At 42.8% G+C, this 19,309-nt stretch overlaps 1 protein-coding gene across 2 annotated transcripts in view; it reads right to left on the bottom strand.

Moving 5' to 3' along the window:
- shank3a (SH3 and multiple ankyrin repeat domains 3a) overlaps positions 1–19,309 on the bottom strand; it is a 1,183,771-nt gene that overhangs the window by 100,079 nt on the left and 1,064,383 nt on the right. The window contains exons 20-21 of one of the 2 annotated variants that reach the window (XM_078553129.1): positions 15,632–15,655; positions 3,568–3,695 (exon numbers count right to left, since the gene is read on the bottom strand). In XM_078553129.1, the coding sequence (XP_078409255.1) occupies positions 3,568–3,695; positions 15,632–15,655 (152 nt within the window). The remainder of the gene's footprint in view (positions 1–3,567; positions 3,696–15,631; positions 15,656–19,309) is intronic. The other variant, XM_078553130.1, reaches the window with a different exon arrangement.

The following is a 19,309-nucleotide window of genomic DNA, read 5'->3' on the forward strand; positions in this document are numbered from 1 at the left end:
AGTCAGCCCAACCAATCCGTGCCGGTGCTTATACTCTGCTCCAGCCTCCTCTCATCTTTCCTCATCTACCATCATAATTATCTATTCCCTTTTCCCTCATATGCTTACCCAGCTTAAATGTATCAATTCACTTCAAGCACTTCCTGTGAGTTCCACATTCTCGCCACTCTTTAGGGGAAAACGTTTCTTCCGAATTCCTTATTGGATTTCTTGGTACTCTCTAATAATGATGGCCTCCAGTACGCTCTTGCCCACAAGAAGAAATATTCTCTCTGTATCCACTCTATCAAAACCTTTCATAATTTTAAAGACCTTCATTGGTCACCCCTCAGCCTTCTTTTCTAAAGAGAAAAGAGACCCACCCTGTCACTCCTTTCCTGATATGTAAACCCACTTCTGGTAAATACTCTCTCCACCCGCCCCAGTGCCTCTAAATTCTGTTTATAATATGGCAATCAGTACTTTATGTAATACTCTAAGTGTGGTCCAACCAGGTTTAGCATAACTCTCTTGCTTTTCAATTTTATCCCTCAAGAAATAAAGCTTAGTACTTTGGTTTGCTTTATTTGATTCATTCATGGGATGTGGATCGCTGGCTAGGCCAGCATTTATTGCCCATCCCTAATTGTCCTTGTTCAGAGAGCATTTAAGAGTCAACCACATTGCTGTGGGTCTGGAGTCACATGTAGGCCAGACCAGGTAAGGACGGCAGATTTCCTTCCCTAAAGGACATCAGTGAACCAGATGGGTTTTTATGACAATGGTTTCATGGTCATCATCAGACTTTCAACTCCATATTTTTTATTTGTCTCAAATTCCACCATCTGCCATGGTGGGATTTAAACCCAGGTCTCCAGAGCATTACCCTGGGTCTCTGGATTACCAGTCCAGTGACAATACCACTGCACCACCGCCTCACCGTTGCTAACCTGTGGCACAAATTTTAGTGATCGGTGTATTTGTACTCTGAGATCTCCTTATTCCACTACCCCACCTAGATTGGCATCTTCCAAGTAGCTGCGCAATGATGCTGGGATGCTCACCTGACTTTACACCTGATCAGTTTGTGCACGTGCCCCCCCACGAGATGTAAAATTCTGCCCCCAGTCTCTCTACATCCCTGTTGTAAATTTATTTTGCACCCTTTCCAAAGCTTTTACAGCTTTCCTAAAATCTGGTGCCAGAATTGAACACAATATTCTAGCTCAGCCCTAACCAGTCTTATACAAAGGTTGCTTTTGTACTAAGTGCCTTTCTTAGTAAAGCCAATGACGCCAATGTCATTTTTAAAAACCTTCTCAACTTGCCTACCACCTTTGTGTACATACGCCCCCAGGTCTCTTTGCTTTTCATTCATTCATGGGATGCAGACATCATTGACAAATGCCCTTGAGAAGGTGGTGGTGAGGCGCTTTCTTCAACCACTGCAGTCCATGTGATATACGTACACTCACGTTGCTGTTAAAATTATACCATTTCATTCATAACTCCTCATTCTTCTTACCAAAATTGAATGCTCACTCTTCTTGGCATTAAATTTCATGTGCCACATGTCTGCCCCTTTTACCAGTCCCCCTGAAGTCTGTTGCTATCCTCCTCAGTGATTACTACATTCCCGAGTTTCTACCATAGAATCATAGCATGGGTACAACACAGGAGGCCATTTGGCTCATCTTGCCCATGCTGGACCTCTGCTGTTGAACACAATTTGCCTTTCACAAATCGTTGCTGGCTTTCCTCAATTAATCCCCACTCGTCCAAGTGACAGTTAATTTTCTCCTGCATTATTATTTCTAAAGATTTTCTCACCACTGAGGATGAACTGGCTGGCTTGCAGTTGTTGGGTTTCTCCTTACATACTTTCTCAAAAAAGGATGTAACATTGGTAATTCTCCAGTCCTCTGGCACCACTATGGAGGGCTGGAGGATTATGGCCAGTGCCTCTATAATTTCCTCCCTTATTTTCCATAGTGTCCTGCCATCTGTTCCTGGTGACTTATCTACTTCAAGTACAAACAGCCTACATAGTCCCTCCTCTTTGTCAATTTTTATCCCATCCAATGTCTTAACTAGCTCCTTTTTCACTATGATTTTAGCAGTATCTTCTTCCTTGGTTAAGGCAGATGCAAGGTATTTATTTTGTATGTCAGCCATGCCCTCTGCCTTCATGCGTAGATCTCCTTTTTGTTCCCTAATCAGCCCCACCCCTCCCCTTACTGTCCTTTCACTTCTTATATGTCCATAAAAGAATTTTGGACTCCTTTTTATGTTAGCTGCCAGTCTTTTCACACACTCTCTCTTTATCTCACATTTCCTTTTTTAGCCTGGTTCTTGCTTGTACGATCAACCTGACATCTGTCATACAATTTCCGTTTCCAACTTCATCCTTCTCTCTCTATCTCTTTCATCATACAGGGAGCTCTGGTTTTAGTTGCCCTGCCTTTCCCCTATAGGAATGTACCTCAACTGTATGTGAACCATCTCCTCTTTAAAGGTAGCCCATTGTTCCGTTACAGTTTTGTCTGCCAATCTTTGATTCCAATTTACATGGGCCAGATATGTTCTCACTGTACCGAATTTGAGTCTCCTCCAATTAAGTATTTTAACTCTAGATTGTCCCTTATCCTTTCCCATAGCCAGCCTAAAGCTTATGACACTATGATCGCTGTTCTCTAAATGTTCCGCTACTGACATATGATCCACATATCCCGCCTCATTCCCCAGAACCAGGTCCAGCAATACTTCCTTCCTCGTTGGTTGGAAATACAGTGAACAGCAAAATTCTGCTGAACACACTTCAGAAACTCTCTGCCCTTTACATTAATACTATTTCAGTTTATGTTAGGATAATTAAAGTTCCCTATTATTATTTCTCTATTGTTTTTGCACCTCTCTGTAATTTCCCTGCTCATTAATTAATTAATAGCGTATAGAATACATCACATTGTGTAATGGTACCAGTATTGTTTCTTAATTGCAGATTTTGAAAATATGCCCTACAAATACAAATCAAAGTCATTAATATATTTCAAAAAAGAGCAGTGGTCCTAATACTGACCCCTGGGGAACATGACTGCATACTTCCATCCAGTCTGAAAAACAACCATTCCTCTCCTTCTTTCCCTTGGCCAATTTTGGATTTATACCATCACTGCCCCTTTAATCTCATGGGTTTTTACTTTGTTAACAAGTCAAATCCTCTTAGGTATTCTGAAAGCTGTCCTTTCATGAATACACAAATGGAAGCTGACATGGATCATGTCCACCTTTGTGCAACTGGCTAGTCTTTGCTGATGAGTCAATGTTTCCCCAGCTGTCCAGCTTGCAAATCCGGAATACGTGGCTTGAAGCCAGATCTGTGTTCACCCCCTTTCTCTCACTGAGCTCACATTTTTCGGGACAAAGTCATTCTCGAAGCAGGAGTGAGCCGGAGAAAGAATTCCAACACTGGCGCTCTCATCTGTCGAGAGTGAAGGGAAACTGAAATCCTGTCGTGATTCCCTGCACGTTCTCATAATACTGAAGCTCAGAGCTAAATACAGTGCTAAAAGTGAATGGGTTTCTCACACTGATCTCTGCTGGCGTGATACGCCTGCTTGTAGGCCGCTGTTTGACCGTCGCAGCTCGGGAGTCTGCTGCCACATTCTCTGTCCTGGCTGAGCGATCAGCTGCTGCAAGGATCTCATCCAATTTTTCTAAAACAAAATTAGAACATTGCATAAGAAAGGGCAGGATATCACATCAGAGAGGAGAGAATGCTCCATCAGAGAGGAGAAGGTATTGCAGAAGATACCATATTACATCAGAGAAGATTGGATAATATATTTGAAAAGACAGAACATTACATCAGAGAAGAAAGGGTATTAAATCAGGAGAACAGGATATTGCATCAGAAAAGATAGGGTATGACATCCTTTCTTCTTTGATATAATATCCTGGGTTGTGGATTCAAGTCCCATTCTAGAAACTTGAGCGCATAATCTAGGTTGGCAGTTCAGTGCAGTACTGAGAGAATGCTGTACTGTAGGAGGTGCTAACTTTCAAATGCGATATTAACCAGAAAGTGTTCTCTTAGGTGAACATAAAAGATCACATAGCATTGTCCAAGGAGAAGTCGGGGAGATTTCCTGGTGTTCTGGTCAATATTTATCTTCACACCTAAGCCAGGTCATCTGGTCAAAGTCAGACTGCTATTGTGGGATATAGATATGTACAAATTGGCAGGTTGGTTTCCTACATTGCAATACTTGAAAGTGACTAAAATTCACAGTTATTTCATTTGCTGTAAAGACTTTGGGATGTCCCAAGGCCATGAAAGGCACCATAGTTACTCTTCTTTCCTTTGATGAAATAAATAGGTAAGAAATATTTCCACTGGTCAATGAGTTGGTAACTAGAGGGCATCCATGAAAGACTGGAACCAAAAGAACAAAGGGTGAAATTGGTATTTTTGCGCAGAGGGCTGTAGGAATGCTTGGCTAGAAAACTTGGGAAAGTGGAATCTGGAAAATGTTCTAAAAAGGAAGATAACTATTTGTAACAGGAAATCATAAGTGACTGGAGAAAGGACAGAGGATTCAGAGATCTGGCACAAGTGCAATGGCCTCCTTCTGCACAATATAATTTAGTAGCTTCAATACAAATTGGACACAAAGTATTTGCTCTGGATGAAATACTCTGGACTGACCACACCACCCTCTCTCAAGTAGACTTGTTCTTAGATGCTCATCCCAGTATGTCTGCTGATTATGCTGCATAATATGGAGAACTGATTGTATAGATTCATAAAATCAGCTCCCAGTGTTTAAATTCCACAAACAAGAAGCTGTGATGCTCAAGGTGATATAGCCTGCATATTGTTGAAAGCTTTGTGCTTTGAATGTGACACTCAGCAGGCAAGGAACAAGTGTCTCCACTCCATTAAACCCACTAATTAAAGTTGCTAATTAAAGCTGTTTATCACAGGGATAAAGTGCTGATTGGATTCAAGCAGCACATGTCAGGCATTTAGACTGATGTAAACCACTCTATGTAAAACTGCAATGACTCACTGAAACAAGGACTGCTTCTCCGAACACTATCGCATCAAACAATCCCAAGGAAGGTATAGTGCAGGTTAGATACAGAGTAAAGCTTACCCTACATCATCCCATTAAATACTCATTGTCACATCTCCACTATTTAGCTCTAAACCCCAGGCTCCTCCAGCCCAACATCAATCTTTCTTCAATGGAATACCTGATCATTTCAGTCTGCTCCTTTTCCCACAATCTCCAATGCAAGTTGTCTCTTATCCAGCTTCTTAGTAAAATAGAAATTAAATGAAAAAGACCAATGGTGTCCATCAGCCAGTCCCAGAGTTAAGTAACTCCCCCTGCCCAGCTCTTTCCCCAGTACTTTCCTTGGTCACTTCTTATGCCAAAAAAATCTATTCAGTTCCTTCTTGAATTTGCTGACACTATCACCTGCCACTGTGTCCCTGGCCTATCTGTTCCACACATTCCTCACTTTCTGGGGGAATTTAATGCCCTCCTAAAAATCACTTCTGATTGGCTGGCAGCTCCTGGTGTCAGGATTTCTTTCTGCGGGGTTCTTGATCACGGCAAAGGCCTGCTACTGCCCAGTCTGCCCTGTCTGATTGGCACTTAATTCGGCAGGCCTTCCTGAGAGGAGGTGACCCGGGGCTCTCGCCAGCTCTTCAGCTGGTGGACGAGGCTCCTGCGGCCTCCATTAAATACCTCTGTGTGAGGTAGTTAAATCCCTACTGTCTGCTCACCTTCCTTCAGCTGAGCGTCTATTACACAGTTACACAGTTTAGGATTGTATCAAATTATCTTAATTCCTCCAGCAATTTAGGAACAGGAGGAGACCATTCAACTTCTTGACCTGGATCTGGCACCATTCAATTAGATCATGGCTGATCTGCACCGCAACTCCATTTACCCACCTTAGCTCCGTATCCCTCGATACTCTGCGCCAACAAAAATCTATTGATCTTGGTCCTGATCCAGCATCTCGAATCTTTCAGGGAAGACAGTTCCAAATCCCACCACCCCCCCCAAAAAGTACCTCATTCTAAATAACTGCACAATTAATTAATTAACTAGCCAACAAACAAGCAACAATACAAGGTTGGACAGTGGGATCTGACAAACTAATTGATTATGATCATGAAAGAAAAAATTGCACATAGAAAGCTCCCACAAACAGTAATACAATAATAATGAGATAATCTGTTTTTATGATGTTGATTGAGGGATAAATATTGGCCATGACATCAGGGATAACTCCCCTACTATTCTTTGAAATAGTGTCATGGAATTTTATACCTCTGCATGAGTGGGCAAAAAGGACCTTTGTTTAATGCCTCATCCAAAAGACACTCCAGTGCAGCATTCCATCAATATTGCATTACAGTGTAATTTTTGTAAGTCTTGCATTTATACAGACCCATCTACGACTTCAGGACATCCCAAAATGCTTTACAGCCAATGAAATACCCTCGAAGCATAGTCATTGTTGTAATGTGAGAAATTTGGCAGCTAATTTACACACAGCAAGCTCCCAGGAACAGCAATGTGATAACAACCAGATCATCTTTTTTATAATGATGTAGATTGGCTCAGACACCAGAGAGAACTTGCCTGCTCTTCTTCCAATGATGTCTTGGGATCATTCAAACTACTACAAGACAGGACCAACTAAGCCTCAGTTTAACTTCTCATCCAAAGGATGACACAATGGGCCATAAACTTTCCCTTGCTCAGTGTTCTGCAGCAGGAGACTAAGCAGGAAGTCCAATTGATTCTGTTTCTAGCTAAGGGAGTTAAGGAAAGCATCAAACTTAAGGAAAAAGCATATAACTGCGCAAAGATGAGTAGCAGGTCAGATGATTGGTCAGAATATAAAGAATGGCAGAGAATGACTAAAAGGTTAATCATAAGAAAGAAATTAGAGTATGAGAGGAAGCCAGCTAGAAATGTAAAAATGGATAGCAAGAGTTTCTGCAGGTATTTAAAAAGGAAAAGAGTAAGTAAAGTGAATGTTGGTCCTCTAGAGAGTGAAAATGGGGAGTTAATAGTAGATAATAAGGAAATGGCGGATGAAATTAACAAATATTTTGCTTCTGTCTTCACTATAGAAGGTACAAAAAACATTCTAGTAATTCCTGTATATCAGGAGGTGGAAGGGAGAGGGAAACTTGGTGAAATTACAATCACTAGGGAAGCAGTACTGAGCAAATTGATGGAGCTGTGGGCTGACAAATCTCCAGGTCCTGATGGATTTCATCCAAGTGTCTTAAAAGAGGTGGCTAATGAGTTAGTAGGTGTGGTGATGATAATTTTCTAAAATTCACTAGGTTCTGGAAAGGTTCCATCAGAATGGAAAGTAGCAAATATAACCCCTCTACTCAAGAAGGGAGGGAGGCAAAAAACAGGGAAGTATAGGCCAGTTAGTTTGACGTCTGTCGTGGGGAAGGTGTTAGAATCAATCATTAAAGAGGTTACAGCTGGGCACTTAGAGAAACTTGAGGTAATCGGGAAGAGTCAGGTTTTGTGAAAGGGAAATCATGTTTAACCAATTCATTGGACTCTTTGAAGGAGTAACATGCGGTGGATAAAGGGGAGCCTGTAGACGTGCTGTACGTGGATTTCAAGAATGCATTTGATAAGGTGCCACATCAAAGATTATTGTGGAAAATAAAAGCTCATGGTGTAGGGGGTAACATAATAGCATGGATAGAAGATTGGCTGGCTGGCAGAAAACAGAGTATGTATAAATGGGTCTTTATCTGATTGGCAGGATGTGATGAGTAGAGTCCCACAGGGGTCTATACTGGGGCCTTATCTTTTTACAATTTATATCAATGACTTAGATGAGGGGAGTGAAGGCATGGTAGCTAAATTTGTAGATGACACAAAGATAGGTAGGAAAGTATGTTGTGAAGAGGACATAAGGAGGAGGTTGCAGATGGATAAAGATAGGTTCAGTGAGTGGGAAAAAATCTGGCAGGTGGAATATAATGTGGAAAAATGTGAAGTTGTTCACTTTTGCAGGAAGAATAAAAAAAGCACAGTATTACTTAAATGGAAAATGACTGCAGAATTCTGAGTGCAGAGGGATCTGGGTATTCTAGTGTAAGAGTCACAAAAAGTTAGTATGCAGGTACAGCAAGTAATTAAGAAGGCTAATGAGAGGAACAATAGCAATAAGGATGCTATGCTTCAGTTATACAGGGCATTTGTGAGACCACATCTAGAATATTGTGTGCAGTTTTAGTCTCCTTATTTAAGGAAGGATGTAAATGCATTGGAGGTGGTTCAGAGGAGGTTTACTAGACTAATACCTGGAGTGAGCAGGTTGTCTTATGAGGAAAGTTTAGACAAACTGGGCTTGTTTCCACTGGAGTTTAGAAGAGTGCGGGGTGACTTGATTGAAGTATACAAGATCCTGAACGATATTGACAAGGTGGACATGGAAAGGATGTTTCCTCTTGTGGGTGAGTCCAGAACTAGGGGGCACTGTTTTAAAATTAGGGGTTGCCCTTTCACAACAGAGATGAAGAGAATTTTTTTCTCTCAGAGGGTTGTGCAACTTTGGAACTCCCTGCCTCAGAAGGCGGCAGAGGTGGGGTCATTGAATATTCTTAAGGTAGAGGTAAATAGATTCTTGTTAGTCAAGGAAATCAAAAGTTATTGGGGGTAACTGGGAATGTGGAATTCAAAATACAAACAGATTAGTCATGACCTTATTGAATGGCAGAGCAGACTCGAGGGGCCAAATGACTTCTGCTCCTATTTCATATGTTTGTATGTTCGTATAATGAACATTTGGAGCAAGCCTACGAGGACCTCCGCGGGGGATCAGCTAACAACATGGACCTGATGCTGAAGCTGGGACCTTTCTGGACTCTATGGTTGAGAATCACATTGGGCAGTGCCCTGGGACAGGACTTTCCCCACAGGCTTCAGGGCCCTGATGTCAGTATCAAATGGAGGTCAGAAGATCGCGCCTGTGGGGGACATTCACCAGGCTGTGATTTTCCCTGAATTAGTGGCCAGAGGACAGGCTCTAATTAAGGATAGCGGGAATGATCTCGAAGCTGGAGGACCAACAGGGGACCCTTCAGCATTGAAGAGACTTCAGGCTAAATTTTCAGGTAAGTGAGAGAGAGAGAGAGGGCACCCCAAGATGGAGGTGTCCTATCTTAATTTAAAACTTTTTTAAAAATGAAAAAAACAGAATCAGCACCCAGGGTGCCTCTCCCCAGCGTGACCAGTGTCTACAGCTGAAGCCAGGCAGGTGGGGAGGGCCTTAAGCCTAACTGGAGTGTTGGATTTCCAGGCAGCCGCAGGAAACCACACCTTCAGAAAGCTACATTGTTCCCCAGTGCCTACAGGTACCTGGAGGCTGACTGAAAAATTCCAGACAATAGGCCTTAATAGGCCTTTGAGCAGCCTTAATTGGTTACCTTGCCCCTCACGGGCAGGTAGCCCTACTGCCTCTCTTCCCACCTCAGGGAAAATTGCCCTGATGAAATGATAACAGGTCACAGACCTGGAACGCTAACTGTTTTTTCTCTCCACAGATGCTGACTGACCTGCTGAGCATTTCCAGCATTTTCTGTTTTTATCCCAAGTATAAATAATATGGGATTTCAGTTCCACACCACTGTGTACAAGATTTATAACTAGGCAATGTCCCATCATTGTGTCTAAGCTTCAGTACTGGGCAATGTCACATCACTGTAAACAAGTTCAATGGCTGGAAAATGCCCAACTACAGTGTAAAAGTCAGTAAGAAAGCATTGCTCAATCACTATGTACATGCTCAGAAACTCAGCAAAGTCCCATCACCGTGTATATGCTCAGGGGCAATGTTTCACCACTGTGTCTATGCCCACTAAATGTCAAAGGTCCGAAACAGTTCTTATAAAAGTCACAAATGGCATATTATGCACTATGGTAAAGGTAAACTATCCATCCTCATCCTCTTTGACCTGTTTGCAGCCTCTGACATGGTTGGCTACACCTTCCTCCTCCAGTGCTGCTCCACTGTCGTGCAGCTGGGTGGGACTGAACTTGCCTAGTTGCATTCTTATCTATCTAATCATAACCAAAGTATCTCCTGCAATGACTCATCTTCCTGCTTCCACGCCTTTACCTCTGCTGTCTCCCCCCAAAACCTATCCTTGGTCCCCTCCTATTTCTCATCTACATGCTGCCCCTCAGATATACTATCTGAAAACACATTCAGTGACATCGCCAGCTCTACCTCTCCACCACCTAACTTGATTCCTCCAATGTTGCTAAATTATCAGACTGCTTCTCTGACATCTAATACTGGATGAGCAGAAATTTTCTCCAATTAAATATTGGGAAGACCAAAAGCATTGACTTTCATCCCTGCTACAAACTCTGTTCCCTAGGCACCAACTCAGTCCCTCTTCCTGACAACTTTTTGAGGCTGAATTAGGTTCTATACAACCTTGGTGTCAGTATTGGCCACAAGATGAGCTTCTGACCACATATCCGCACCATCAATAAGACTGTCTCTTTCCACCTCCATAACATCATCCAACTCCAGCCTTGCCTCAGCTGCTGAAACCTCATTCATGCCTTTGTTATCTTCAAGAATGACTATTCCAACACACTTCTGACCTTCCAAATCTACCTTTCGTAAATTTGATGTCATCCAAAACTCTGCTGTTCATGTTCTTACTTGTACCAAGTCCCATTCACCCATCGTTCCTGTGCTCGATGGTCTACTCTGGCCGTGTTCAAGCAACACCCCTATTTTAAAATTCTCAACCTTGTTTTCAAATCCCTCCATTGTCTCGCTCCTTTTTAACTCTAATCTCCTCCAGACTCTCAACTCTATGAGGTATCTGCGCTCAACTAATTCTTGCCTGTTGAACATCACAATTTTACGTGCTCCTCAATGAATAGCTGTGCCTTCAGCTGCCTAAGCCCTAAGATCTGGAAATCCCTCTCTAAACCTCTCTGCCTCTCTTTCCTCCTTTAAGACTGCCTAAAACCTACTTTTGCCTTTGGTGATCTCGCCTAATATCACGTTATATGGTTTTTGGCATCAAATTTCACTCCTGTGAAGCACTTTGGGATGTCTGATTATCTTAAAAACATTAAATGAATAAAATTGTCATTTTTGTTGTAACCGGATAAAGTCCCATTGCTGTGTCCAAGCTCACAAACTGGGTAATGTCTTACCACCACTGTGTCTAAATTCGGTAACTGAATAGTGTCCCACAACAGCGACTAAGCTCAGTAGCCAGGCACTGATCCACCTGTGTGTGCAAACTCAGTAACTGGGCAATGTCCCACCACTTTCTACCACTGTCTACAATCAATTTGTACAAGCTCAGTAACTGGACAATGTCCGACCACTCTCCTTGGAATTTTCTTCCACAGAAAGAAGCGGAGGCTTGGTCGTTGAATATGTTCAAGTTAGACATCTGAGTTAGATTTTTGATCATCAAGGGAGTTAAGGGTTTTGGGGACAGACTGGAAAAATGGAGTTAAGGCAAAAATCAGATCAGCCATGATCTTATTGAATGGTGCAGCAGGCTTGATGGGCCAAATGGCCTATTCCCACTCATATTTCTTATGATCTTACGACATAAAAGCTCAGTAACTGGGCCATGTCTCATCATAAGAACATAAGAAGCAGAAATAGGCCATTCGGACTTTCGAACCTGATCTGTCATTCAATAAGGTGACTTTCTTTTACCTCAACTCCACCTTCTCTCATTATCCCCAATTCCTTTTATTCCCTTAGTATCCAAAAATCTATTGACCTCTCTCTTGGATATACTCAATGACTGAGCAATTCCAAAGCTCAGTAACTAGACAATGTCCTACCACTGAGTCCTACCAGCTCAATAACTAGACAATGTCCTACCACTGAGACCTACCAGCTCAGTAACTAGATAATGTCCTACCACTGAGTCCTACCAGCTCAGTAACTAGACAATGTCCTACCACTGAGACCTACCAGCTCAGTAACTAGACAATGTCCTACCACTGAGACCTACCAGCTCAGTAACTAGATAATGTCCCATTATGAGAACTTAACAACTGCAAAAATAGGAGCAGTATTATGCCATTTGGACCTTTACAACAGCTTCTGCATTCAATAGGATGACAGCTGATCTCTACCTCATCTCTACCTTCTCTCACTATCCCCATATCCCTTGATCCCCTTCGTATCCAGTTATGAATATCTAATTTTATGATTTATGTGTTTTAGGAGTATAACTTAGAGTTTGGGAATTGAAATTTTTAATGGTAAATAAAAAAACCAGGTTTAAGAAGCTGGTAAACAAATTTAAAGTAATTGCAAATCATAGGGTGGCCTATGTTTGTTTAATAAGGTCATGGTGGGAAGTATTGGAAACTAAACAATGGGCTGCCTCCCTGAGTTTCTTGGTGGAGACAGGAAGTCCATAACTGCCTCAATAAGGGGTTTAAATTATTCATGTTGTTTTTCAGAACAAAGGGAAAATTTGGGAATTGAGGTTAATCAGGAACATCGCTAGGGTGCAACGTTGCCATGGGGATATACAGCAGTGAGGTGTTTTTGTTGATTTTGGGTTTTATCTGGGTGATTTCTCACTGAAACAGGCTGTCAGCCAATGAGCAGCTATGAGGCAGGCAGAGAGAGAATCTGCCAGGAGGTGTAAAGTTGCTGGAACCAGGAGCAGAGGGCTATCAGGAAGCAAGGAATGTTTCTGATTTGGAGTCACTCAGCAAGGATGCAATGTGGCTCGTGTTTGAGCTTGGGAGTCCACAGTTATGAAGTGCTGCAGGAGAGTTGGAGGGTTCACCTAGCCAGATGCTAGAGGAAGGACCCCAAGAAATCTCATACCTCAGAGAATAATGGCAGCTGAGGAGAAACAAAGTGAATTCCTGAGAGCTGTGGCACATCTTGTTTTGGTCCCAGGAGAAGGGAAGGAACCTTCAAGATCCTGTGAAGTATATGGGAAACTCTTCGGTGGAAATAAAAATAGAAAGGGGAGTGTTCTGTTGAAATTTTAAGATTTAACGTATAAGTGTTTACGAAACATAGTGTTACGTTAGTAGTACTTTGTTTGACTCTTATACAGTAAAATTTTTGTTTAAAACATGATATCTTGTGGCATAATTCTTTCAGTTAATAACTGGAAGTTCAAATTTCTTTTTTTAAGTTACTGGTCTCTACCGCAATCATAACATTCCAAAAATCTAATGACCTTTCTCTTGAATAAACTCAATACTGAACAATTCCAAAGCTCATTAACTGTACATGGTGAGCCTGTGTTCAAATAAACTATAAACACAGGTCGCATATGTTAATAGTTGATTGATTATTTTGTTAAAGATACAAGATGATGGGCATTGCTTGATTAAGGACTGAGAGCACATATAAAGACAGTCAGCTGGGACACTGGGTCAGTAGTTAGGAGGCAGAGATTTGTAATGCTGAACTCTGTGAATAAACCTACTATCAAAGAAAAGATCTGTGTCATGTTTTGTACTTCATCATCTAGCTTGGATCCATTTAACCTGGTAGCAGAGGGTGGTTGCTTAAAGACGAAGATTGGAAACTAAGAAAAATAAATTCAGACAGAAGATTGTAATTGGAGTTACTTTTGAGAAGGATGGCTGAAACTAAGTGTGAAGTGTCCTCTTTCAAAAACATGCCTATTCTCACCAGTGGAATAGTTCATTCACACCCCCCCCCTCCCCAAGTTCTCCCTGCCTTTCCCCACACCCCCTCAGTTTTCCCTGCCTCCCACTGGTTCACCCTCCTCCCTCCCTCCATTTCTCATTGCCCTCTCCCTTCAGCTTTTCATGTTCTTTGCCCCAATTCAGCCAGCTTCCCCAGATCTCTTGCCTTCCTCCCTGATTCTCGCTGCCTCCTGGATCTCTCTGCATTCACCCCCCTTCCACTCTGGTTCTCCCTTCCCTGAATATCCCTGCCCTGCATCTCCACCTTACCATTTTTCTCTCCGCTTTCAAAAGCCTCATTGAGATTCTTGTCTTCAGTTCTAATCTGTCATACACCTGCTATCTCCTACTTCATTCTAAGTGTCAATTTGGCTCAGTTGGCAGCACTCAAGTAAACCCTGTTGTCACAAGTTTCCATAGCTCTTTCCTTAAAGTTATTGTAGATGGATACATGAACCCCACTGAAAATTTGCCTCCATAATCCAGGCTGATAATCTGTACCTTCTTTGGCTGAGACACAAAACCAAAGTCTGTTTTGTTCCGCTGGATGCTGTGAAACAATTCAAAGATGAGCAGCAGCTAGTGTCCTGGTGAACATTCCTCCCACAACCAAATCCACCAAAAGACAATCTGGATATATATCTAATTTTGCGTGTGTTCCCATTTCCAACCAAAAAACATTTCCTTATTTAGTTGCATTAAAAAATAGTCGAAAGACAAAGGTCTCATTGTACAGGACACCAAGTGAATAACCAAGGCCCTGTAGGGTACCAGGTGAAGGGCCCTCATAATGCAGGACACAAGGTAATGGGCCAAGGTTCCATAGTGTAGAAAGTCAAATGAAGTTCCAAGGCCTCATAGGTATCAGGTGAATGGCCAGGGTCTCACAGCACAGGACACAAGATGAAGGTCTAAGGCTCACACTTCATGACTGCAGATGAAGGGCCGAGCCCCCAAAATGGCAGACACCAACATAAAGGAATCTTTCTATCTCTGGGAGAGGTTAGCTCATTACAAGATAGACAAAGCACTTGCTTCAAGGATTTCATTTGTAAGCAAGCATCTTGTGTGTGATAAAGATTTTTTCCTCTTGGAAATGACCACAACTGACCAGTTTAATTGGCACCATGCTGTGCATAGGTTCAGCAAAGATCAGGGATTAATGGGAATATTTTGCAAAGGCATAGGTAAAATTACACTGAATTATGTAATACTTCAAACATCCATTCATCTCCAGGAAGTGGGTCACAAAATCTGAGGCAGGGATTTTATCCAAGTCCCTGAGAACTGGACCCAGAGTTTGGAGTCACAAGCATGACTTACAAGCACTGATGTGCTATTTCTTTGAGAGGAAACTAGAGGCATCAGACTCAGCGCTTCACTTTTGATATTGGAGAAAATCATAGTATCAAGGTTCCAGGGAACTGTCAGGATCTCCTATTCTTACCTCCTTCCTTCGGGCATCGAACCAGGAAAGGATGATTTGATCCTTCAAACTCTCTTCATACACAGCCCATGTGCACTCTATTCTAACTTGGACTTCACTCACCCATTTAATCTCCTTCTACAGCCCATATACACTCTACCCTTTCATGGGCTCTACCCAACCATTTCTTTACTGCACCAGATTCAGTTTGTGACACAATTTTAAAACATATTTATAATTTTCACTTCACACAGTGCACTGAAGAAATATTTCCACCACTCTTGAGTTCATGTGGTGGAAGAAATGTTAGGGGTTGGGGGTGGGGGGGAGGGGTGTGTGTGCGCGTAATGACTGTTCTCTTAAAACTTTGCAAGTGTACCACTCAACAGAAGCATGTCTGCTCAACACAGCGCCAACACACAAAGCACCACGAGAAATAAAATGGCGTTTGTTGTCAGGTTTTAAGAGAACAACTTACCCGTTTTCCTTCTGCGTACAGAGGCTTGGAAAGAAAAGAATCGGAGTGTTAGGATGGAATGGAATAATGAATGGCAATGTCTACAAGACTGACTCTAGAGGAAAGGGTTAGTAATTCATACAAAAACACAGAACATTCAAGTTAAAGAGTCAAACACATCCTGGACAAAGAACTGTGCTAATAATGAAGGACAAGGAACACCAGGAGAACTTACATCATGTTAGTCCTACTTCATAGTTTACTAATATTATATTGGTTAACTAAAACACTGAAGAATTTATTGGTATACCACAGAGACAAGAGCTTGGCAAAAACAATCAGCTTCTCATGTTAAGAGTTTGGATTGTACAAGCCCCATGCTTTATGAATGAGAAATATGACCGAATGAAAAAAGAAACTTTGAGGTATCTTGTGTAAAATTGAGTTAGTGATGGTCAGACTAATACTCACATTTGCGGCAGGATAGAAGGCCTCCTCTGTTTGCTGTGACATCAGCCCAGTTCTGTACATGAGCGTTAGGCAGCTGCTACCCTCTATAATACCCCAAGGTCCTTTGGTTTCTATAATGTACACAGGGGCTGCTATTCCCATTAGTGTACGGGTGCTGGTATTCCCTACAATATATACTGAGGCTGCTCTTTCCTATTATAAACACAGGGGCTTTTACTCTCTAAATATACAAAGGGTCTGCTATTTCCTATAATACACAGGAACGGCTATTCCTCAGAGTTTGCCTCGGACTGTGATTCCTTATCATACACACGGGGAAGCTATTCCCTATAACATACACAGGAGCTCTTATTCTCAACAATATATAGAGATTCTGCTATTCCCCATAATATACACAGGAGCTGCTATTCTCTATAAAATCCCAGCATCTGCCTTCTTTTTCCAATTGTCACATGGTGGCATGTTACAGTTCACTCAGGGAGTCCAAGTTGTTGTGGCAATATTCACTTTTACATGCACATTGTAGTTTGGAGCTCTGTATAGTGATGGCAGAAGCTCCAATCTTCTTTCCACCACAGGAATCTCCCCTGCTCTACCACTGGCCTGCATTGGAAGGATTTGCAGGTTCACATTATGAATGCACTTTCCTTAGCCATCAAGTCTTCGTGAACCCAGAGCATCTGGTTGAGAGGCAGGGATGCTACCCACTACTCTCTGGGCCTTGTATCCAGGTAGAAATGCTGATTAGCTATCCTTGAGACCCTAACTTTCTTATATCATGGAAGTAAATTAACAGTTTAAAGCACAACAGTTTATAACCTGACATTTTTAACACTTTTCTGGGATTTTGGAGACATATAGTCTATCCACTATTAACACACCTGCTGCTGCCATTGTCTCCAAGTGTAAACGCTTTGCATCTTCTTCCCGCTAAAACAAACTGGGCTCTCTAATCAAACCACCTAGATTTGCTGTCAGGCAGACATCAGAATAGATCACATGACTCCCTTCATTTTGCCTTAAATTAAAGACACAGTCCCAAAACATAACAATCTCATTAACCTCAAAATTGTATCATCATAGGTTGCAATTTCCTATCCTACACACACAGTCTGCTGTCCTCTATAATACATACAGGGGCTGCGAATCTCTATAACATTTAAAGGTGCTGCCCTTCCCCATAATATACAGAGGGGCTGCTATTCCCATCAAAATATTGGAGCTGCTATTCCCTTTTAGATGCATTGCCTTACAAAGTACACAGGGGAAGCAGCTTTCTATAATAAACACTTGGGGCAGAATTTTACGTTCCGTGGGCAGGTTTTTTATTTCTTTTCCCAACCCGATTGGGCGTAAAATTGTGCGAGATGACGTCGGGCGAATGTCCTGACGTCATTGTGCACTCGCACGATATTTCACTCGGCGGGCGCACTTCCGAATGCCGTGCACGCCCGCCAACAATTAAGCAGGCAGTTAAGCCCATTAATGGCTCGACAGAATGTGATTTTTCCGGTCTGTCCAACCTTACGGTTGGCAGATGGGCCAAATGGCCAGGCGGCCTTTACATTTTTCATGAAACCTCCTCCAAGGGCGGGATGTGATCTCCGTCAGGAAATAAAATAAAAAGAAATATCTGGGCACAGCATTTTTGTGAGGTCTGCTTTCAGGTGCTTGATTGTGCTGCATGGACATTGTTTGCATCTTATTTGTGCTTTATTTTATTATTTGCAGGTCTGCAGCTCCCTGAGGCAGCTGTCTGCCTTCAGGCAGCTCTCTCGAAGCGCTCACCTGCGCCCGCGGTGATGTCATCACCCGCCCTCTTCCCGCCCCCACTCCAGCAGCGCTAAGCTTCTCAGCACGCGTTTCACGCTGGCTGGTTGTTAGTTGGCCAGCCAGCGTGAAATCGCGGTTGGGGGCCGATCACGGTTCGGGGCCCATTTCCCAACCGCTCCCGGACCCACCAATCGTGCGTGTCCGATGAGGGAAATATTCAGGCCTTGGGCTGATTTTCTACATAAGTACAGGGTCTGCTATTTCTTGTCACAGGGGATACTATCCTCTATAATATACACAGGGGTTGCTATGCCTTTCAGTGTGCACATGGGTGGCCGTCCCCTTGAACAATCATGGGAGCTCCTATTTCCTACAATATTAACAGGGTTTGTTATTCCTTGTCGTAGACTCAGGGAGGCCAAATTTTCATTCTGGCGCCCGGAACATTCCTGGCTCCTGACCTCACATCACATCAGCGCCAGTGATGTGAAGCGATCTTTAAAGCAACAGTCACTAATTGGCCCGGAGGAGAGTGCGGCGTCCAATTAGGGGCATCAGCCGCATCAAGAAGTGGGAGCTAGATACAGAGAGATTATTTAGAAGGCAAACGGCAACCAATGTTGGGCTTGCTGTTAACTTTCAAATAGATGTACAGGGAGAGTACAGGGCCAGCAGTAGTCTCCAGTCAGCGGCACATTTTTCTGATGCTTTCCTTGAGGCCCTGATTGAGGCTGGCATGGACAGGGGAGCTGTACTCTTCCCTTCATCTGGAAGAAATGCTACATTCAGCTACAGGACCAAGCAGTCAAGGCTAGAGGTGGCTACAGAGGTCAGTAGCCAGCGAGTGACATGGAGGGCATGGGTCCAGTGTTGAAAGTGATTTATAGAACATGTAAGGCCTGGCAAGAGTGCCATGCGACACCTGGGTGACATACTGCTAACTCTATAGACACCAGAATACAGAAGAGCTGAGCAGACTTATTGGGCATAGTTCTCCTCAACATTGTCAGTTAAAGTGGTCAGTAGCATCGGTCAGGCATGAGCAATCCTCACATCTTGAGCATGAATAAGCAGGGCTCATCACTGAAGATGGTAACATCTCATGCGAATATATTGTGGAAGTGGTGAGGGAGGGCAGGCTTCTCTGAAATCTCTCTCTCCCTTGATTCTAAAGGAGAAGACAGCACAGAATGTGTGTGAAAGGGCTTGAATGGGTGGTGGAATGGCCCAACTTGCCATAGTGACCACAACTAAAGAGGCAGAACTGGAGCTAGCAAGGGTCCCATCACAGTACACCATGGACAATGCAGAAACAGGAGATCATACAGAACAGATTCATGTAATATCTCAATCTACAGGTGAAGGGCATGGAGGTCATTCCTGCCCAGCGCATGCCATGGCTGTGCTTCCACTGTCATGTATTGTGTCCGGTGTACTGAAGCTTGTGAGTAGTGA

Source organism: Cetorhinus maximus, chromosome 12 (assembly GCF_964194155.1).
Source record: "Cetorhinus maximus chromosome 12, sCetMax3.hap1.1, whole genome shotgun sequence".
Lineage (NCBI taxonomy): Eukaryota > Metazoa > Chordata > Chondrichthyes > Lamniformes > Cetorhinidae > Cetorhinus > Cetorhinus maximus.